This window comes from Agelaius tricolor, unplaced genomic scaffold, assembly GCF_023055355.1.
Source record: "Agelaius tricolor isolate 1412-34295 unplaced genomic scaffold, bAgeTri1.0.p SCAF_5, whole genome shotgun sequence".
NCBI classification, from domain to species: domain Eukaryota; kingdom Metazoa; phylum Chordata; class Aves; order Passeriformes; family Icteridae; genus Agelaius; species Agelaius tricolor.
In genome coordinates, this window is record NW_027269265.1 from 51979194 (window position 1) to 52002017 (window position 22824).

Genomic DNA, 22824 nt, shown 5'->3' on the forward strand with positions numbered 1-22824 from the left:
TGGAATTGTTTCACTCTAGTTCCAGTGAGCACCTGTGGTTGTGAAGCCTTTCTCCTCTGCTGGGTGCAATGGTGTAGCTGTTTTGCAGCCTGCTTCCATGAGGTGTCCTGAAAACTGAGTGCATGGAAAATGCTGCCAATACAGACCTCTGTTAGCAGTCAGAGCACAGCCAGCCTCTGGGTACCACTAGCATATAATACCAGAAATAGTTCATTTAACTTGCTACAAGCTAGTAGGACCTCCAGAATAGCAGCCCTTGCAGACTGGCTGGATAAAAGTCCTTTTGTTGCTAGATTTGTTGGTGGTGGTTTGTTTGGCTTTGTTTTATTTTGTTTTGTTGTGGTTTTTTTTAAACTGCAGTTTTCTGATCTTATTTGTTGGGGTTTTTTAAACTTAACAGTTTTCTGCATAGTACATGAATGCTGGGCTGCTTTGCTTCTGTGCCTGCTTGGGCTGACTCTGTAGCTACATCATGATTGATTTTTGGTTTGTGAGCAAACTGCTTCCTAAGTGAAAGTTTACTGCCTGTTTTGAGGTGGGGAGATTATAAATGAGTGGTAGGAAAAGAAGTTACTTTTCCAAATTCACAGTCATGGACCTGGCAGAGCAAGAGGTTGAACTCAGGCTCTCCTATATCCTCATACAGTTCCTTGTCTGTTAGATTACAGTATCCAAAAAATTTTCCTATTTCATTTTCTTTAGAGACATCTATATAAATGCAATTTAGTCTGGGTGGCTTCTCCTTTTTGTGTGTATTGCATCTCTTTCAGAGGCCTCATTTTCTGTAAAAGCTTCTTTTCCTGAAAAGGATGTTGGGAAGAATTACCCATCTTCTCTTGGATTCTAAAAAAAATACCCTCACACCCATTTTGAATTATATTTTGGTTTCTCTCTTAATTATATCTTTTTGATGCCAGTTGTTCGAGGTTCAAATTCCTTATTCCAAGCCAGTATTTTAGTTTCCTTAATGTTCCAGAGAGAAATTATGAGGACATTAATCTTGGAAGGCATTTTCTTACAGAATTATGTACTGATCATTAGTAATGTTTTGGGTTTTTTGGTATGATTTTCAATGTGACATATGAAAAAGGCAGGAGGTTTAAAACTTTCCCAAAGGTACCCTTGCTTTCCACTTCCTTTGTTCAGCTGTGTCTGTTCCTTTAACTGGAAATAAGAAACTGAGCCTGCAGCTCTAGGAACAAGTATTTGATGTATACATCCAAGTGTATACAAAGTATTGTGTATACACTTGGATGTACTTGGAAAATACTGCTTGTGTAATTGTCAACTACTAAATTAGTGTGGCAACTTTTTAAATACTGTAGGCATACTGGAGTATCTACATGGACTAATTTTGTGCTCCTTATTCCTTAGTTTTGAGAAAAGTACAATTTTCCCAGTGGTTTTTGAGACTATTGATTAATTGCTTATTCAAGAGCAGATTTCTGGACTGTAGAGGTAAAAATAGGTAAATATATTTATAAAGATAATAATAAATAAATGAAACCCCCTAGATTATTCTTCTCAGCCTTGAATTATAAACCAGCAGGTCATGGAACCACACTAGGATTAAAAGCTGTGATGTGATCTCCCATAGTAAAACATGCCTGGTAAAAATGTGAGTATGCAAAGGGATGGATCTGTCTGGTTCTGTGAGGTACAGCAGTCACTCCCTGATCACTGGCCTTTTGTCTAATTAACAAATTTTATCATGGGATACTTCATTATTTTAAAGGACAGATTGTTTTGTTTTTGTTTAAACAGAAACCTTTCTGGAAAAATCGAGGGAAATAGTTGAATTGTTCAGTTAGACTTTTGCAGTGTGTTGGTGTTTTTAAACCTCTTACTGGCACTGGAGAGATCTTTGATTTATACAGATAAAGCCCTGCTGTTGTCATGGGTGACTATGGGTGAATTGTCAGCTTTATTTCAATTCTGGGGACAAATAGGTGTCATTATCTGTACTGTCATTACCACCATTGGTCTTTGTACATTGGTTAAATCATTTATATTTAACTGAAATTTAAATGTGGTTGATGCACTTACTTATATAAAGTCCTGCCTGAAGTCCTTAATATCTAAGTTAATTCTTACATAAAGTAAAATACTTATCTATTTCAGATAACTCTTATTCCTCCAAAGTATTTTCAATAAATCAATCATTTTTTGCATCTATTTTATGCAAAACATAACATAAAATATTTGTAGCAGCTGCATAAAAATCCCATTGAGCTGGGCTGATGGCTCTGTATTTCAGTGTTCTGTTTTTTGAATCCTTTCTTTCTAGGTAGACAATGTTATTAGCTCAGATCAATCGAGACTCTCAGGGAATGACGGAATTTTCTGGAGGAGGAATGGAGGCCCAGCACGTGACTCTGTGTCTAACAGAAGCTGTAGCTGTGCAAGGTGACCCTTCAGGTTAAAATAGCTCTACATTATTATGTCTTTCCTCTTTGAAACTCAGATAAAACACTATTCATGTTGTTTATTCTGAATTAAAAGTCCAACAGAAAACAGTTAACTGAGATTGATTAAATTCACTAATTTAATTCTAGATGGAAATTACTTTTTAATTAAGATAATAGAAGTGCAAATGTGCCAAAAATATATGAAATATACAATCTGACTTTATTCTCTGTATAGTCTTACTGTTTTATACTTTGTTAATTCAGTTGATATCTAAGTATGCATTAAGCAAGTTGAGTTTTAAAATAGATTGACTTGAAATTGGCTTAAACTTGATGTTTCCTAACAGCTTTGTTATGATTTTACATGATTACAAACTCTCTCCTAAATGTGCATTTTAATCTAAATAGCTTGGTGTGTATTAATGACAAGTAGTTTGTACAAAACAAAATTTTCAATAGAGTATGTGTGTCATTATTTCACTCTTGGCTCTGATGATTTAATTCATAGTTCTCCTAAAACCTCAGCTGTGTAGCTCTTTATTCAGTAACATTGTATTTTTTTTTAGTTAAGGAAAATAACATTTAGCTGTCATGTTTACAAAGCAAAATCTAGAATATATGACCCTAGTACATGTCCCAGGCTTAGAAAGCAGAAAGCAAGTAAGAATTACTTACTCTTCTTATTTGTCAAACCAGTGTGCTTTGAGGGGATGTCACAATTTATGGAGGTCTTTCAGCTGAGATTTCTAGGGTTCCATGCTGGTTGAAGTGAAGGTGAACTTTTTTCCCTGCTAGATGGTGACAACTTGGAAAACATGGAAGGTGTAAGTTTGCAAGCAGTTACCCTGGCTGATGGCTCCACTGCTTACATCCAGCACAATTCTAAAGGTAGGCAGAGCACTGCCAACTGATGGCTACTCAAGTGGTATTCCCCTTGCTAACCCTCTCTTTGCATTGTAAAATCATTCAAAATCTGTACAGTGTTTCTGAAGTTCCAATTCCAGTGGGAAATTATGGTAATGCTATAAAATAAATGTTTTTGTTTTGCCACTAATAAGATGCAAAAATGAAGTTCAGAACATGAGTCAAACAAAAGTGAAGAGATCTTTATGGTTCAAACCCAGATATCAACATTCTGCCTAACAGATAGGACAGCAGACCTTTTCTGTTTTTTTCATCCCAGAATTTTAAAAGCTCTCTACAGTAACACTGTGCTTTCTATTTACCAAACATTATTTCTTGTTAATACTTTATTTATATGTTAATCTAGAAAGTATCAACTGTGTATTAAAACTGTGATGTGTTACACAATTAGAATTCTTAAAAATATTCATTGTGTTTCAGATGGTAAATTAATGGATGGCCAAGTGATTCAATTAGAAGATGGTTCTGCTGCCTATGTTCAACATGTACCTATGCCTAAAAGCAGTGAGTGCAATAATACAAGAAATATGTTGTAAAATAATGTATTCCTGATAAATATTGCTCCTAAGTAATTAACAGTCATGATAAATAGCTTGATGGGATCCATGAAGGGATCTTAGGTATTTTGTAATCCTGGCTATTCAGTGTTTGATCTTTCCATCTAAGCATTCTCTGAAGTCTTGCTGTAATTGTTCTCCTGTGCAGGGGAGAGCCTGCGTCTGGAAGATGGGCAGGCGGTTCAGCTGGAAGATGGAACCACAGCATTTATTCATCACACCTCAAAAGGTAACTGCTCTGGCAAGTGGCATTTGTCACCTCAGTGTTCCACAGAACTTCAGCAGTGTTTAACAGGATACCCTCTAAAAATTAGCATCTTAATGGGATTCACAGCGCGAATTACTTGTTGCTTTGACATCCGAAAATTGTTGAAATGACTGTTTCAGTTCTTGGGCCTCGTATAACAGTTTAAATGAAATCAAACCCAGTGTGTTTCACTGTTTATTTAGCCCAGGGTCACATTAAAGTGAGTTTATCCCTTTAGGTAGTAGGGCAGAAAATGTGACAGCTGACAGTCAAGAATGCAAATGTAGTTATTCCAGATAACATATGTTTCTGAAATGAAGATGATTACACTAGTCTTGGAAACAGTACCACTTCTCTAGAAAAAGTGATCAAGTATATATTTTAAGACTGCTTAAACCAGTGTGACAATTACATTTTACAAACAACAATAGTAAGAGGAAAGAATGTAATATAGATTTTTTTTGTTAAAAGTTGTCATATATTTTGTGGTTCTTTTGCACATTTGCATGATTCTCTTCTTAAAATGTGACATCTGGGAATTCTAAAATCTGAAGTAATGGTATCAGTAGATCTGTTATATTATTTTCATTTTATTATAGGTGGATTTGAAATGGAAGGTATATTTGTGTTCCTGATTTCCTTTATAAATAAAACTAGATCAATATAAATTTTTTGGAACTTTTTCAAGTGTAGAAATAAAACTCTAGGAGGTATTGTCCTGAAAACAAATTCCTGTGTTATTCATAGTATTATTTTAAGTGTTTATATTTCTTATAAACTAGTGGTTCTATTTCCCATATATTTCATATGTGTCTATGACTTCAGGAGACACCTCCTGGAGAGCAGTAGTTTCTCATGTAGCACACTGCTGCTCCTTTCAGAATCCTAACACTGTGCAATATCATTCCTCAGACAGTTATGACCAGAGTGCCCTGCAGGCTGTGCAGCTGGAGGATGGAACCACAGCCTACATCCACCACACGGTGCAGATGCCACAGTCAGACACCATTCTGGCCATCCAGGCCGATGGCACAGTGGCAGGACTGCACACAGGAGATGCTGCCATCGACCCTGACACCATCAGTGCTTTGGAGCAATATGCAGCCAAGGTACTCTGCAAGGCATTTCACTAGCCACCATGTCTTAAAAAAATGTACAGCACAACATACCTGGCAGCACAATCCAGTTGTTGTTTAAGAAATTAAATTGTAGCCGGGAGAGTCTCAGACTCCTAGAAGAGAGCTCACCAAATTGTCATGACAGTGCTTCACTGTCATGAGCAGCTCTGGTGCCTAGTGTTGCATAAAAAGGGGAAAAGATTGAACACTGAACTGGAGTAGGATTTAGAAAGCCCTTTAGACAGCCAAATTAAAATCTCCTCTATCCTATAGCATTGCAAAGGAGTCTCTTGGAAGGACACTGTTCGCAAAGAAGGACAAAGTTGAATTATTCTTGTTCAGGCACTATTGCTGGATTAATTTTTTTCCTGAATGGGAAGAGTATGGCCTGGGGTACTGAGCAAGGGCAGCACATGGTGTGAAGTGTAGAAAAGACAATCAGTTCAGAAAAAAACTTCTTTGATCTCTATTTTCAATAGTAAAAATGCAGTAGGATGCACAAAATTCATGTTGTTCACTTTCCTGGGCTCTGTAAAGCATGATGTAAGTATGGTAATGGGTGATGCAACTTCCATGACTCTGTAGTTAAGCTGTGTCCCAGCACCCAGGTAATTGCCATCAGGGCTTGTATTGCTCTGGAAAAAGAGCAGAATATATTTTAAAGTCTGTCCTTTTAATGTCACAGAGAGTTGTCAAAATTTGGGAGGCCAGTTAGGATAATTAAATAGCTTATTCACTATTCTTTTCATTATGCTTCTGTTAGAATTGAGAGATCCTAAGGCAGGCAGTCAAATTGTGCTGTGATTTAACATTTCATGAAATAAAAGGTAATTCAATGTTAGTTGAGCTGTAATCACAAACTTTTATACATTCCACAGGTACTATTTCATTTAGATTAAATCAATCACAACTTTTCCCTTCTTAACTGGCATCTATATTAATCATAATTTCTGATACATATCTGTTTTGAGAAGGTGAAAAAGAAACAGAAGATATGCAAATAAATTTGCATTTTTGTCCTATTTAACTCAATATGGGTTTTTTAATTCTGTAATGTGAATTTGTTTCCTGTAGTGCACTTGAGTGTTTGTCTAGGAAAAATTGTTTTCTTTAAGCTTTCATCTCAGAACCTTATTCTGAATGGTACTGCTGGACCCTTAAGGGGACAGTCAGTAGAAGTGAGTTTCCAAGCACTACATTTGGTTTATGGGGTTTTTTGGGTACAAAACCAAATATCAGCTCAGTGGTCAGAACCCTGGATCTCTCTTAAAAGAAGAAATGTAGTTTTGTGATTCTTCCATGTCCATGCACTCTTCATAGGGAGGCAAGGTACAGTTTTCACAGCTGGTATTTCAGACACCTTGAGAAAGGTACAGGAAGAAATGAAATACACATGGTAAGTATATGATAGGTTTTTATAAAATTTTAGGTAGCCCAAAAAAGAGTAGTGATTTGTCATTGGCTGCACCAGTTTCAGAACTGGGAAACATCAGGTGAAACTCACATGTGATGGGTTCAAGAAGAAGGAAGGTGCTGTTTCAGACAGCTCAAAGTTAAGCACTGCCCTGCTTGTAGGATATTGTGGACACTAATATGTCCTTGGATTCAAGGAGTAATTAGATAAATTCATGGAAGAAAAATGTATCCATGGCTATTTGGTAGAAACACGTGACTTCTGGTTCGGGAAGTTCATAAACCACAAATTGCTTGGAGGTTGGCAGAAGATTATGGGGAATCCATCACTTCATGCTTGGCCTGTTTGTTTAGTGTTCTCCAGCATCTGCTGCTGGCTGCTGGTGGACCTGAAATGGTGCAGTGGTATGGCCTTTACTTTGACTCAATGTAGGTGCCCTTGTGTTTTTATTTGAAGGCAGACTAAATCTTTCTTTAGCATAAAGGAGATTATTTTAGGAGGAGCTCAAAGATCTGCCCTGGAATCCTTCCAGAATTCTTACAATACTGCAAAAGAGAAGTTTAAAGTTGGGTGTCTTTTTTTGTTTGGTTCTTTTAAGGCTTTCTTTTTGAAATTTAAAGGGCAAAGAAAAAAAAGGTGAATTTGGAGAGTGGTGGTTCTTCGTTTCCCTGTCCTATGCAACAGGCAGAAACAGAAAGATCAGTGGGGTGCCCAAGATCAGTGTAGAATATAAGAGAGTTCATACAAAGAGGCCCAAGCAGACTCCCCAGAAGCTCACTGGAAGTGGTGGAATGTGAACATTTTTCATTGTCCCTCTCTTCTCCTTGAGACAGGAAAGTACCACTTTCCAACATGCAAAGCACATGCAGACTTGAGTCCTGTAATTTTGGGCTGAGTCAGTGCCACCATCCTCCCAAAGCAAGCCAGGAGAAAAGGTCATTGCTCTCAGGGAAGTGAGAATAGGTGATGGAATGGTGAAGAGGTTACAACACATCCTTGCCTCCCAAAAGCTGCTCTCCTGTGCCATCCCAGCTGCTGGCAGAGTGCAGTAACTGGGATTTGTGCATGCCTCAACACGTGCACACACGTTCTCTTGGCATCATTCATTTCCAATAGTTGATCAAGTTCTAATTTCATGGCAGCAGTTCTTCTCTCTACCAACAGCAGGAAGTTCAGGATGAACTAATTTAAGTCTCCTTTCTGTGCAGGTTCTCCCCTCTTCCTTTAAAAATTCTGAGGGGGAAGGTCCCACAATAGCTATTGTTTCCATCTGAAAAAACACCCCAAAATTACCTGCTTTCTGACACTCTCTTAAATCTTTTTGTAATGTAAATTTACCTCTGTTTGGGCACTTTCCTTATTACTGTTGTAGCTCAAAGTTCCCAAAAGTAAATTGTCTAATTTAGAGAGGGAGTGTGAAAAGCTCTCATGGGATGAGTTCTGCCAGTCTCCAAGCAAACTGCTGGGGGCTGGTGCTGTGGGCAAGGTGCTTCACACAACCCCAGTGACCTCTGGGGCCTGCTGTGGCTCTTGGGAGGGAGGGGTCCTGCCCAGCTGCTTTAGAGAAGAATAAAATCACTTAGACTGGGCTTAGGTGCATCAGTCTCAGCCTTGAATATAATGGAGGCAGAGATTATTGTGAATGCCTGTGGTTAGTACAGAGACAATTTAGGGATGGAAAACTATGCAAAGTATACTTTAATTTTTTTATATAGTGACCAGTAACATGCTGTTCTTTGAGCTGATGCTTGTGAGAGAGTTTGGGGTGTTTTTTTAAACTGGGTAATTACATTTTTATTTAAATAAAAATTTCACATTAACACCAACAGTCTTTCAAATATTTTTATGAGCTCCTTGGAAACAGCAATACCTTTCTCCTCCTGGAGACTGTCTTTAAAAACAAACCTATGTAGCAATACCCAAGTCCTTGCTTAGCTGTTATTTGACTTTTTCAAATTGAGATGTAACACATTGTCTTAGGTATTTTGATTCAAAAAGCAGTTGTGATGTTTGAACAAGTACATTCTGCTTAATGGAGTGAGAGAGATATCTTGATTATAAAATAAGTAAATGTTTGGGTTTTTTGGTTTTTGTCAGAACTCAGTATTGTTACATTTATTGATATATTGTAATACTTTTGTCTATTAATTTAACATCCTTAGTTCTTGCAGTCTTTCCTAGCCTGTTACAAAACACCTTTGCTGTGCTCACTTGGTCTGTTGTGTAATGCAGATGCTGCAAGAGGTGATTTTTGTGTAAGTTCAGGTACTATGGGATATCCGTGTTCCAAGAGGGAGCTAGAGAGCTATGAAATAATAAACCCAGGAACTGTCTGTAACCCTCTGTTTCTGAGATGAATAAAAGTAACTGGTGTAAATGTTTATCCCATTTCAACTTTGTTTTTCAGGTGTCTATTGATGGAAATGACAGTGTTAGTAGCACAGGAATTATAGGGGAAAATGAACAAGATAAAAAAATGCAGGTATGTGCTTAATACAAAATAATTAAATATTTTTATTTCTTTTGTCTTTTCTGCCCAACAAGGTGCATGACAGGGAGTCCTGTAGCCATGAACTCTGGTTTGCTTCTACCCTTCAGAAGTTGTAGATTTCAAACTATACAGATAGATTATAATATCTCACTCTGCACAAGATCATGTCACAAGAGTGTAAAAGATCTTCTAATACTTACTGCTGTCTAGGGGGTTTTCCTGTTAAAAGGTAATTAAAAATTAGGTTGACTTTCTAAGATTTTTCAAGCTGACATGAGTATTTCTTCAATAAGAATGTAAGTATTTCAGAAATTCTTTCCAGAGAAGGAGCTGACTTTTGATAGTATTTAAAGCAGAAAAATGCTGTCTCAGTTCTTAAATTTCATCTAGGAGAGACCATTCCAGGCATAGGTCTGGAACTGTTCTCTCTTGAATGACTTATTTTGATTCCACTTGCCCTGTTAGGGTCCCTGACCTTTACAGCAGGTTTTATAAAGAATCAGTAGTTAAGAGTGTTGCTCCTAGAGGATGCTTAAAGAACAGAAAAATATTTCAACAACTTCTTCTGGATCCATATTGTTTGTACACAGCAATGTAAAAACCTTTAAATGTTAAAAGATGAATGTAAAAGTTCAAAGGGTAATGGAAAATATAGGTGCAACTTACTAAGTCTCAAGCTTTTTTCCCTAGGATCCATAAAATTATGTAAGGAGAATGGTATTTGGCATTATAATGTATTTCATTAAAGGAAAAGACAAAGGAAAAATGTATCCTGGGCTTCAAATATACAACTAAAATAACACTAAAAACTCCATATCCTCACATGTTCAGGTGGCAAAATCAAAAATGGAAAAGTCATTGCATTGAGAATGGGGCTTCTCTGGGCAAACCTTTTCTCCTTTTTGCTTAATTTAAGAAATAATGAAGTAGACAAGGAGGAAAAATGTCTTCTTCCAAGTTCAAAATACATCATGTGTGAAAGGAGTAATTATAGGCTCACCTCTCACAGCTCAAATTTTCTATTTTTATCTTTTACAAGTTAGATCCCACAATATTTAAAGCTGCAGACACTTCACTTTTGGCTGTGTGGCATGACTGTGGAAGGAGAGAATAACTAATACTTGGATTATTTACTGTATTGGACCATGTTCCAGAAAATGAAATCAAGAAATTTAGAGGGTTTGCACTTGTAGTTTGGAATAGGGATACAACTGCAATGAAAGGCAAAATTCAAGGAGGAGTAAGATAAAAGCTTTGTTGGTTTTACCTGAAGTAAGAGCCTATTAAGCAGAATTACTTGTAATCAGTATCCACATAAATATTGATTTTGGCTTCAGCCCCAAAGCAAACTGAATGTGGATGTGGTTTTATCTTATACATATATGGCAACATATGTGCAGTATGGAAATGTGCCAATCTGTGGAGCACTGCATGTTCCAAACAAAACAAGATCTGATATTTGAAAAAGGTAATGAGGCTTAGTCTCAAATTCTGACCCTTATAAGGTGACTACAGTTGGCCTTCAGTTGAAGGGACCCACAGCTATCAGTTCTGTATAAAAATAGAAATCATTCTTATATCTTGATTTAAGTAGATACCTGCCTGGAACTCATTCTGTATTCATATGTATTAATCTATAATATTTAAAATAGTCTCATATTTAGATGTAGAATTAAATAGGTGTATATTTATAAACTTTTTAACTCCACAGGGAATAGAACAGATGTCACACTGCTAAGCAGTCACTCAGACTTGCATGTGGTTAGTTAGGTGTTTCAGCTAAGAAAAAAAAAAGCATAAAACCTCTTTGTGATTTCTACATGGGAAAACAAAAGACTCTCTGTGCCCAAATGGATATCTCACTATTTCCTTTCAAACCTGTCATACCCATCTGTTCATAATACACACTTTGGTTATATGATTCTGCTTTTATGTGTGCAGTAAAAAAAATCTGATCCAAGGAAAAATCTGATCCAAGATCTTTGTTTTTCTCCTGTGTTACCTCTCTGAGATCAGGATGCATTTGTGATCTCTTAAAATAGGGGGTTTAAAATTCTATTTATTTATTCATTCTGTTTAAAAGTATTTGAAGTACACAGTTCCTCTCAGTAAGTTCCACATTATTAGAAAGGTGCTTCCTCCCCAGTTTTTGTATCCATCTTAATGTTGGTAGGATTATGGCTGGTTATTTCCTTGCAGATATCAGCACATTACAGAATTGTTTTAATTTTCTTTTCAACTTTGGTATACTTGAGCTTTATGGTAGAATTTAGCAACTATACATATTTTATATAAATATTTTTATTCATATTTTTATATGCTGGAACAACAAAGAAGTAGTAGTAGAGATATAGATAGGAAAAAATAATTAGTGCTTCAGTGCAGGTGCTCAACCAAGTGTGTTCTTGATGATCCTTAAGTATTGAAGTGATTTCTGTGATTCATGCTGTCACAGGTTAAACAATAGTACCAATAATGGGTTCTCAATCCAGATTATTTTTCTCTGTGGTTCCAGAGGAGAGTTTCTGAAGTGATGGAGTTGCACATTTCAGCTGATTAAAAGTTTTGTATTAAACTTTGCTCCTTTAGTCTTACAAAGAGTCTGAAGGTAACAGGTTATTCCATCCTCTCTGGAAAATCTGTGGGAAAGGTGTTAGCAGTGAAATGTGTGATTTCTCTGGAAGAGGAAATAAAGGTGTGTGCTGTGCAGTCTCCCTGGTGCAGGGAGCTGTGCTGGGAGGGCTCAGGTGCCTGAAGTGCTGTGGTGATGGATCCAGGCTCTTTAAAAGGGCCAGCTGGGGAAAGAGGGTAGCAGGAGCTGCCCTTCCACAGGGAACAGCAGGACTGCACAGAGCTGTGGGGTGGGAGGTGGCTCAGCCCAGTGTGGGGGCTGAGCTGGTGCCTGTGCCACAAGGCCATGATCAGGAGGAAGATGAAGCCTTCTTCAGACAAGTGGAGCAAGCCTGGTGTGCACAGGCCCACGGCCTCGTGGGGAATTTTAACCTCCTCGGTATCTGCAGAAGGACATCACAGCAGGGCACAGGAGGAGCAGTCTGGAGCTCAGGGGTGGCAAGGGGCAATCTGAGCAGGCTACTGAGCAAAGGGAGCCACTTTGCAGAGCCTCAGTTGCCAAAAGAATTAGTTGGGAATGTGAACGTTGGGAGCAGACTTCAGGAGTGCCCATCCTTGGAGATACTCAGAACCCATTTGGATATGGCTGTGAGCAACCTGCTGCAGCTGACAGTGTTTTCTGCTGAGAGTATTGTCTCCTCATCCACCCTGTGCAATCTTCTTTTGACAGTTTGGAGTAGAATTTGATTTGTACCAAAAGGGAGGTGATCTGAAAGGACAGACTGTATAAAAGAGTCTCGATTGCTTTGCCCAGAGTCGTGTGGAAGTGCTGATGTTTGGGCTGCTGCCTCTGTGTTCTGTCTGTATGGATGTCAGGTTTTGCTCATGTTTCTTGCATGTCAGTGTAGAAAGGAGCCTGTGCAAGGGGTTTCAGGTGCCTCCTGAAGCTGTGCTGTTTATTTTCCTGTTGTCATGCCACAAGGGAGAGTAGAACCTAGCTCACAATGCTCCAGTTAGTTTGATCAAAGTACATGCATGGCAGACCAAGTACAAAATGCTTTACTTCATTTTCAAAAAATGCTTATTCTAAGGATATTTAATTATTGTTTGGCCTTTCCATGAACTTATGTTTGAAGGTGGTCTGATTTATAACTTAATTTCCCTTAGGAACAGAGCTAGCACCTATGACTTGTCTGTCTACTAATTTGGTCATTTTACCACTGTGCTTATATTTAAAATAATTTGTCTTTGTTATTGGACTAATTAATGCAAGCTTTTAAATTTGCTAGGTACAAGTAAATGTTTTACAGTTTCCATCATGGTTTTCCGTTATTTATTTTCAGTTTATTTATTGAGGGCTCAGAAATACATGGCCTAGCAGAGCGAAGAGAAACAAAAGAAACTTGTCAAAATCAGCCCTGGCTTGATAGCAAAATAAATGTGTAACTTCTCTGATCCCTTTTGATTGTTTTTTTTTTTAGTATGTGGTTGGGGTTTTTTCAATTTTTTTTTCTCTTTCACTTAAGATTGTCTTGCAAGGACATGGAACAAGAGTGACAGCAAAATCTCAGCAGACTGGAGAGAAAGCCTTTCGCTGTGATTATGATGGCTGTGGAAAACTGTACACAACAGCTCACCATCTTAAGGTGAGGAGATGTAAAATGTGCATTGCTGCTTTGTAAATGTGATTTTTTTTTTTGGAAAGATTATGTGGTTAAAAGTAATAGAAATTGAGAGGGAGCCAGTTGCAATGAGGCTGTTTTGTCAGATGTTTATTGGATTGATTTTACAGTAATTGGTGGTGCTCACCTGAGTTTATTTGTGTTCTGGGATCATGTTCAGCTGCTCTATTGCCAGCATAGCGAGGTTGTTCCTACCAGCAGTGTCACAGAAATTCTGGAATCCAGCATTTGTTTTATCAACTTTACATGTATGCATGATCATGCAAAAATTCCAGGTTTTGAAATATTTCACCATCATAGTACAAAGTGAGACTCTTCAAAATTAATATTCAGAGTGAAAAGATGGCATGTCTTTTCACAGATGGTGACTTCTTAATTCTCTTCCTTATTTTAAAATAAGTAAAGGAATTACTGAGATGGTGAATGGTCTAGGGCTGCTGACATTCCAGCTGAGGCTGGCACAATCCCTTGCTGATGAGGTAACCTGCTCACAGTGCTGCTTTGTCTCTGACCACAGGAGTCAGTGAGTGGCTGGCATTAGGAGTCATTGCTAAAATGATGTCCTTGCTGTAGAGGTTTCATGCAATATTAGAGCATTAGTGGAAGCATTCAGTGGAGTCAAAAATCAGATAGAGAGTGGGCTCTGAGTGGGCATATTTACCTCCTGTCTTTAGTGTAGTGCACGATGGCAACTGAGCATGTATTTACAGAAGTGTTTTGTGCCAAACTGACTGGCAGGATCAAGTTACACCTTGCAAAGAGACAGCTTTAGTTTTAGGGAAAATGTTGTTACCATATTTCATGATTTTTTCATCACTGGCATAAACACACACTTCAACGTGAATCTTAGTAAGATAAATAAAATATGTTGGCTCTGAGAATGACCTGTTTCTGTGCTGAAGTAACCAGATACAGCATTTCATTAAGTCACTGTATTGGATGTCAACAGGTGCATGAAAGGTCTCACACGGGAGACAGACCATACCAGTGTGAGCATCCCGGATGTGGCAAAGCCTTTGCAACAGGTAATCTTGTGCAGCCTAGCTCCTCCTGCCTGTTAGTGTTTGTGTTTGTCTGTGAATAAAGTAAGTTTTTAATATTGCCTTTGTTAACTGCTGAGTTGGTTGGGACAACTGGAAAAAGAAAGTTACATTTTTATCTAGTGTAGCAATAGAAAGGACAGAGGATTTAACTCTTACTGAAGGGGGAAGGAGGTCAAGCACTCAACACTTCCCTCACTCTTCTCCTCTCATCTACAGTCAAATAATGTTAAAAATAGGCTTTTCTTATCATTAAACTAATATCAAAAGTTAAATGAGCTGATAATAGAAAGCTGAACCTGTAGGCTAGGGGCAGATTCCTGATCTTCTGGTCTAAATTTGAAAGGAATTTTAAGAGAAGATGCTGGTTTAAGTGTTCTTTATTGAATTTGTATCAGAGTGACATCTGTCATGAACGGAACTCTCCATTTGTACAGATTACTCTGCTCATAAATGATGCTCTCCCTGAGATGGAATTTGATTGTGCAAAATGCAATTATGAGGAATGAAACATGGAACGAAGTGGGAGAGCAAAACTTGTTTCAAATTTTATTCTTTTACTTGGAATGTAAATTAGTATCATGCTTAGAAAAGTCAGGCTCTTTTTTAATAAGGTATTTTTGAAATAACATAATCTGTTCTAATACATTTGTTACAATTGCTTTGAATAGAAACAAGCAAAATAAATACTGATGCAAAGAGTCAAAAGGGAAACAACCACAATTTTAAAGGGCTGCACCTAAGTTTAATTGCATAGAGTTTGTAAAGGGATTTCAAAACTATGTCATTAAATACTCTCTTCCTTTGCAACACACTGGTGTATGGCTATAAACAGCTGTTTGTTTATAAACACTGTTTTTGATCAGAGGCATTGTACTATTGTACATCCTTGCCTTGGACAAAGTTCACTTTAAGTACTGAGTAGACTTTGGTTTAAATGTTAAGAACTCTCCTGGGCTGGGTCATGAAATTGAGTTTATTTTAGATATAAATGTAAATTAATGCTCAGCTTGGTTGACATGCTTCATGCTTTTAAAAATATCAAGAACAGGAATTTCAGCTGTTTTGGGGAGAACTCACTGAAATGAAAGTAGATGTCATTTTCTTACAGACTTTATTTTGTACAAATTTATACATCACTTGTGGATACAAGTGACATTCAGGTTCATTTTCTAAAATGGCTGTTTCAGGCTTCTTTGGTCATTATCTTTTCAGTGAAGTGCTGAAAGGAAAATTTTGCTCAAATGCTCATTGCAAAATAATTTATAGAGGGTCTGATCCAAAGTTCACTTCAGACTGGTAGAGCTTTTGATGATGATGAGTTCCTAAAAGTAATCTTAAAGAGAATGAGTGTCTATGACTGCTTTTGGTTAGCACCTGTATATGTGATTTTACGCTGACTTCTTTTGTGGTTATTGCTTTTCCTGTGAGCAAATAATTAGATGTCATTTTGATGACAGTAGTGGGAAGAGGTAAAAGCTCGATGGAATGCACAGCATATGGCTTCTTCAGAAGGCAGAATAAATATTTGTCCACACAATTACAGTTTATCCTTCTGAAGGGAAGGAGAAGAATCATGGAAATAAACAAAATAATAAAAAATAAAGAATCTAAGAATTTCTAAACTGTTATCTAGAGTTCTGCTGCTCTGTCGGGTAGAATGAAGAGCTTGCAAAGAATGAAAGAGTAAATTTTACTCATCAACATTGCTGAGTGGAATAGCAATCCCAGCTTTTGCTGGTGCTGGTTGCTGAGTGCTGTGGTTGTGTGTTGGTTGCTGAGTGCCCTGGTGCCCTGTGACACCCTTTGTGTCCCCAGGGTACGGGCTGAAGAGCCACGTGCGCACGCACACCGGGGAGAAGCCCTATCGCTGCACCGAGGAGAACTGCACCAAGTCCTTCAAGACTTCTGGAGACCTGCAGAAGCACATTCGGACACACACAGGTACTGTCAGCACACGTCTTTGTTCATTCACCTCGGTGGATTTTTAGTTCTTTCTCTTTCCTCATTCTCTGACTTTATACTGACAAAATCAGCCTGTGTATGTATATTCTCTTCCTGAAGCCCAGTGAGCTCAGCAGCATTTCAGCATGGTAAGCATTAAATCCAGCATGCTTTTCTTGGAAAAAGTGCTAAAGCATTCACACTGCTATGGCAAATGCACTAACTTCTAGCAGTGCCTCACTTACATTGTCACTGGGCCACTCATTGCCTTTACAGTTTCATCTGCAGCTGTAACAGAGCAAGGAACTTTCCCTCAGTAATCTGTCTTGCCTCTTAGAAATGGCTTCAGTGTTCCTCAGTTTTGGTGCTTTAATGTAACTTGCATGCCAACTCCATGAAAGCTGATATTCTGAGCTTGTTATCCTCATTTCCCATCTCTTCTTCCAGCAGAAAAACCAAAATGTCATAGAAAACCAACAGCTACTAAAAGTTGCAAAGGCACAATAAAATAAAATCTTACGTTTTGTCTAAAAACATTAAATTGAAAGCCAAACCACAAATTCTAGACAGCACACTACACTCTGCAAAACTCTGTGGCTGCACACACGTGTCAACAAGATTGCACAATGTCTCCTTTGTGCCTGTGATCTTCAAGAAAAACAACCCCTAAATGTAGCAAGGACAATCTATCACTGGCTAACCTATTCCATTAAATATATTTATGTCCCTGCTAGAACACTGACAAGCTTTTCCACTCAACTGCCTGAATCTTTGTAAGTCAAGAAGAAAAAAATAAAATAAGTAGGGGTGTGGATTTTTTTAAAATTAAAAATACTTAAAATTTTGCAGGGTGGGATGTACATGTAGGCAATAAAAATTGTAAAAAACTCAGGATTACATTAAGATATTTCTGGTTTTTTGGACTTCCATACACAAAAATATTCTGTTGGGATTAGTGCTATCTTGATCTTTCAACATCAGTGTGAGCACATATCATCTCAGCTCTAGAAGAGGACTGTTGATATGCACTGCATCAAGTACAGACTATGAACTGAAAGGTTTCCTATCTGTGGACTGTTTTCTTTCCTTTTAAACCACCACAGAAGGTGTGTGGTAATTTAATCTGTTTTGCAGTTGAGACAAAAGATTTGAGCCAGCCCTATGTAACCTACCCACCTGAACAATATGAGTAATAGAATCATAATCTCCCAGCAGGTGAGGGGCCAGAGGTGTCTCATTTTAGATTTATGAGTTTCCAGGAAGCTAAAGAAGGAGAGGAAAGGTGCAGCACCAGCTTTGTGCAGGTGGATGGAGCAGCGTGTGCTCATGCCTTGTGCAAGCTGCAGCAGGGCAGGGGGCAGCTCTGGGCTCTCCCGCTCCCTGCCACGGCTCAGAAACCTTTCCCTTCTTTAGGAGGCACGTCAGGGTCAGCACTTGCTTCACTTTCTGCCTGTTTTAACCAGAAGCGACTTCTCCCCGTCTTTGAGTAGAGTCAAGTCTTGCTTTCAGTGCCATCAAATGCTTGCCTTGGCTTCCTCCATGACCTCCCCAGCCACGCAGCTCTGGCATCAGGAGAGCTGCTGTGGATGGTGCCTCGTGCTGCCGAGGGGTACAGCCTCAAGGCTTTGCATTGCTAGAGCTGGAATTCGCTGTCACCTGGAAACAGGTCGCTTGGCTAGGAAGTACATTAGAATTTGAAAAGGCCCCTGCAGGGACCGGTCTGGTGACATTCCTGCGGGCATTGTTTCCGAGCGATCTGTCCTGATTTTTAGCGCAGCGTCTGTTGCTGGGTGGGGCTGGCTCTGCAGCCCTGCTGCTTTGGGACTGTTTGGGGTCCTGGCTGCAGCGAGGATTAGGGGAGCCATGGTAACACAACACTGAGGTGTTCGGGGAATACACACTGCCTTGGCAGGAAGCTGGAAAACCTTCCCAAAACAGCTGCCCGAAGGAGTGAATAGCAGTTTCCTCTGCCAAGGAGTGAACTGCTGTGGAGTTTTGTGGTATTAGTGTCTATCAGGACTTGTTCTTTTATTTCTAATTACCTGCAGTTGTATCAGTAGTGGTGTTCAGCTCTTGCTCTCAGATTCTGCTCTTTGGTAAGCAGCTCAGTGTGTGGAATGTACTTGGTTCTAGAAGTGGGAAATTACCCCAGGACATCCTGTCAGTGTCTCTAACATCTCCAAGTTTAACCCCCCTTGCTCTCCTTCTCTGTGTGCTTTGATAGATCTGAAAGGTCAGGGTTATTGCAGTATTATTGGTTGGCCTTGTCTGCTATTCACAGTGAAATGCTGTGGTGCAGTGATGTAAGTTACTGTGCTTAAACTTATATTACACAAAAAGACTTTAAAAGAACAAAAAAGTGATTTGCTTTGGTCTGGGGGTTTAAAACTTGAGTTTCATGGCTGTTTCTCTTTAGAAAGTTTGTTCTTTTTTAAGGTTAATGCTTTCTATAGCAAGTTTTATTAATCCGTGTTTATCCTGGTTATATGTTAAATCATGAAGGTACTTTTTTTTCATTTGAAGAATTAACAATTGTCAAATATCAGTGGTATGATACACTTGGTTTGGATAATATATGTATGAATTGGGGAGGCTGTTAAACAGTTGCTAGATTATGGGCAGTGTGCAAGCTAATCCAAGCAATTGAGTCTGTTCTACATATGTTGAAGTATTAATCTCAATGCTTCATAATTTAGCTTACAGACTGTATCGTTTTCCTGAATTTTGTTCATTTTGGCTAAACTAGAACACTCTAGTGGCATGTTGGTGCAGTTTCTGACTGAGGGATCTCACAGACAAAATTAGGTAGCTTTAGGTTCCTACATTCATGTCTAAGTGTAATTTGGGATTTTCATTTCTTTTGTAACCTTTGCTTGTGCACCTTTTCTTGTCTTCTTTTTCAGGTGAAAGGCCTTTTAAGTGTCCCTTTGAAGGATGTGGCAGGTCATTCACAACATCTAATATTAGAAAGGTTCACATCAGGACACACACGGGCGAAAGGCCTTATTACTGTACAGAGCCAGGATGTGGGAGAGCTTTTGCCAGTGCAACTAATTATAAGAATCATGTGAGAATACACACAGGTATATGAGTGATTTATTGTATTTTGAAGTGGAATCTGCTTGGGAGAGGCTGTGTCATTCTCCTTGTCAACAGTGTTGTGGTGTGTTGTCATTGGGTATAGTCATGTTTCTGTGACTTGGCTTGGTCATTCTGTTTGGGCCTCCTCTCCCCTCAGCTGAGGATATTTAAGCATTTAGATTTCCCACCTTGCTAGCAAGGCAGAATCATTTTGGTTTGGATACAAAGTTTTTTAAACTGGGCATTGGGCTGAATCCTTAATATGATTCTGGGGCTTGTGAGCTGTTTTCTTAAATAAATACCAATGAAGGACAAGTCTGAGCTTAACTTTGGCTCACTGTTACAAGTCACCCTTTCATCCCATCTGTATTTTCCTTGCTGCTGGAACTGTGGTCAAAACTTCCTTTTTTATAGACTGGATGTGAAAATACTTATCTAGTGAGCAGAGTACTTATTTGGTGAGCAGAAATAATAAGCACAAATTTGAAGATTCTAAAATGTAAAAGCAGTGATAGCCATATCAGCTTGGCAGCATTATGTATGTTATAGAAACACAGACAAGCTTCATAGAGCAACGTTTTATAGCTTAGTTTATATTTTTAGTTTACAATGTAAACTAAAAATTACAATTTGGACATTGTACCCGTTCCATTGATTTTTAAATTGAAGGTTTTTTTATATGAAATCATAATTGTTTATACACATGCTTCCTGTGGATTTCCTCAGAGCTTTCAATATTCGAAAGTGATATTAGTCAATCAATATATAGATCATTGAGGAATATATCTGATCATTGAGGAAAACTGTGGGCTTCCAGTAATAAAATAACAAAATTCTCAGTACAATGACAAACTGAAATGGCAGCTTTCAGCCTGTATCATTCTGCCTTCATCAGAAGGATATTTTAGATGGAATGATAGGGAGAAAAACAGGCCAAATTTACAGGCAGTAATTCTTAAAGACAGTAAGATGTTGTATTGATAAACTTTGTGAGGTTGAACTTCTCTGTTGCCTTTGAAATTAAAGTATGGTTGGCAATGAAGGTTTGTCCCCAGATATAATTTGCTGGCAATTTTTCCTATGCATCCTGAATAAATTTCTCTTTATCCCTTTTGTTTTCCCGTGCAGGGGAGAAGCCCTATGTGTGTACAGTTCCTGGCTGTGACAAACGTTTCACAGAGTATTCCAGTTTATACAAACATCATGTTGTACATACTCATTCCAAACCCTACAACTGCAATCACTGTGGGAAGACCTACAAGCAGATCTCTACCCTTGCTATGCACAAACGAACAGCACACAACGACACAGAGCCCATTGAGGAAGAACAAGAGGCTTTCTTTGAGCCACCTCCAGGTTAGAATTGCAGCCTTTGAATCTCTAGTTGGGAAAAAAAAAAAGGGTTGGATGGTATTTTGGTGGGGGATTTTGATAGCCAAGGAAATGAAAACGTAGATAAGAAGTTAAAGTACTTAATAAAGATATCTTAATTTCTCTGTAAGACTTTTTAGAGTGGTAGGCAACTTGTAAACAGAAATTGCATGGTAATTGGCCAGAAAATAAACTCATTTATAGCAGTCATAGGGTTAAGAGAGAAATTTGAGTTGAAATCTCAGGAAACCTGCTAAAAACATGAATGTGGCTAAGGGACCAGAGAGCCTCTAAGCTGATTACAACTTACTGGACTTTGGTTAGGGATTTTTCAAAGAGTGTGTATATATATAACACCATGGCTGGTGACAGTCTTTTTGTGTGGGAGTAAAGGTTCTGCCTTGAGAAAAAAAAAATCTGTTTTTGCAGTACAGTGATATGTGCTGGCTTAGCTGTGGTTTAGAGCAGTTTCTGTAAACTGTCCTAGAGGCAGAGATGAAAAGGAGCTGCTGTGCTGCAGTACTCCTCAGAGTTTGCTGCTCATGGTATCATGAGTACTGAATCCTATGTGTATAAAGGATCAGACTGAAGGAAATACTGTGAAAGGACAAACACCACTTGTCAAATTGTGATTTTTGGATGTGGCTGAAGGTCAGAAATATCCCCACAAACTGTTTTGGTTAGCAAAGTTGTTTTGCATCACGTTCATGGGAAACTGCGCTGAACGCCTCAAGCAGACTTACTATAGCTTAATTCCTTCTTTTAAAGGAATGATAACATTTATTTGCTGAGGTTAAACATTTATCAAGATAATGAATTTACTTAAATCTTCACACAAAGGCATGTCACTAATTCTTCTGTATGTGTGTTAATTAATAACTTTTAAAAAAAAATCCAGTTCTGTTTGCATGGAGTCCCTTGAATGGAGAGGTTAACATTAAATGAATAAATTAGAAATGTTTATCACATTTTAATATGTGCTTACGAACTGAATCTGTGTGTAGTATTTATGTGTCTTTAAACTGATTGCTAGAAGATTATACCCCCTGTTCCCAAAATAAGACTTTCTGACTTGCTTCTGGTATCTTTCCTCCTTTTATTTTTCTCATCTTTACACTAATTTTTTCTGTTGCAGTGTTTAAAACCTTCAGACAAGACTGGGACTTGTCATTGGCTGTCCTGGTAGCATTTAGAGTATGGAAAGTAACCTGTTGCATTTTTGTATCCAATAGGTCAAGGTGAAGATGTGCTCAAAGGCTCCCAGATCACCTATGTGACAGGTGTAGAGGGAGATGATGTCATTTCTGCACAGGTTGCTACAGTTACTCAGTCAGGATTAGGCCAACAAGTAGCACTAATATCCCAGGATGGAACCCAACATGTAAGTAACTCAGTGTCACCTGCTGACAAAACCATGCTGAGAATTGAGGCACAGGTTGTAGCTTCTCCATGGGCTCTCTGAAATCACACAGGATTCTGGGTAAATGTTGGTGGAAAGAAGATTCTCTGGAGCTGTGTCAGGATATCTTTAGGGTTGTGCTCCTGTGGAATATCTAAGTGAAACCACATATTCTGACATGTGAAACTGTAAAGTTTTCCAAAGTTAGGGGATTGGTCTCTACTTGTTATCTTTGTCACTCTGAAAAGGGCTGTTTAAACAACTGCTATATATACAGCCTGCTTCTGAGGTTTCTCATAATTCCCAGATTATGCTGTTAATATCTGATGGGCATCTTCACTGTCTTCTCTGCACACACTTTGGGGGGTTGAGGAGTGGGAAGTCTTTTCAGTCCAGGTGCTTCCTTCACAAGCAGTTTGGTTGGTAGTGTGCAGTTTCTAACATAAACTAAAGGATAAGGAATCCTTTGATACTATTTTCCACTTGAACGCTCCTATGGCTGTCTTTTTTTTTTTTTAAGGTTTTTCATGGATACATATTTTTAAGGATTTCATGTTAGATTTCTTTGGAAGGGGAT

At 38.4% G+C, this 22824-nt stretch overlaps 1 protein-coding gene across 5 annotated transcripts in view; it reads left to right on the forward strand.

The window, feature by feature from the left end:
* Positions 1-22824, forward strand: part of ZNF143 (zinc finger protein 143) — a 43337-nt gene that overhangs the window by 9752 nt on the left and 10761 nt on the right. For 3 of the 5 annotated variants that reach the window (XR_011679322.1, XM_071427954.1, XM_071427955.1), the window contains 12 exons: positions 2288-2418; positions 3204-3296; positions 3753-3836; positions 4038-4118; positions 5049-5245; positions 9076-9150; positions 13257-13376; positions 14362-14437; positions 16271-16396; positions 19300-19479; positions 20606-20833; positions 22081-22229. Coding sequence is in view for 4 of the 5 variants with exons in the window: in XM_071427954.1 (XP_071284055.1) it covers positions 2295-2418; positions 3204-3296; positions 3753-3836; positions 4038-4118; positions 5049-5245; positions 9076-9150; positions 13257-13376; positions 14362-14437; positions 16271-16396; positions 19300-19479; positions 20606-20833; positions 22081-22229 (1533 nt within the window). In the remaining variant the exon portion in view is untranslated. The remainder of the gene's footprint in view (positions 1-2287; positions 2419-3203; positions 3297-3752; positions 3837-4037; positions 4119-5048; positions 5246-9075; positions 9151-13256; positions 13377-14361; positions 14438-16270; positions 16397-19299; positions 19480-20605; positions 20834-22080; positions 22230-22824) is intronic. The other 2 variants (XM_071427956.1, XM_071427957.1) reach the window with 1 other exon arrangement.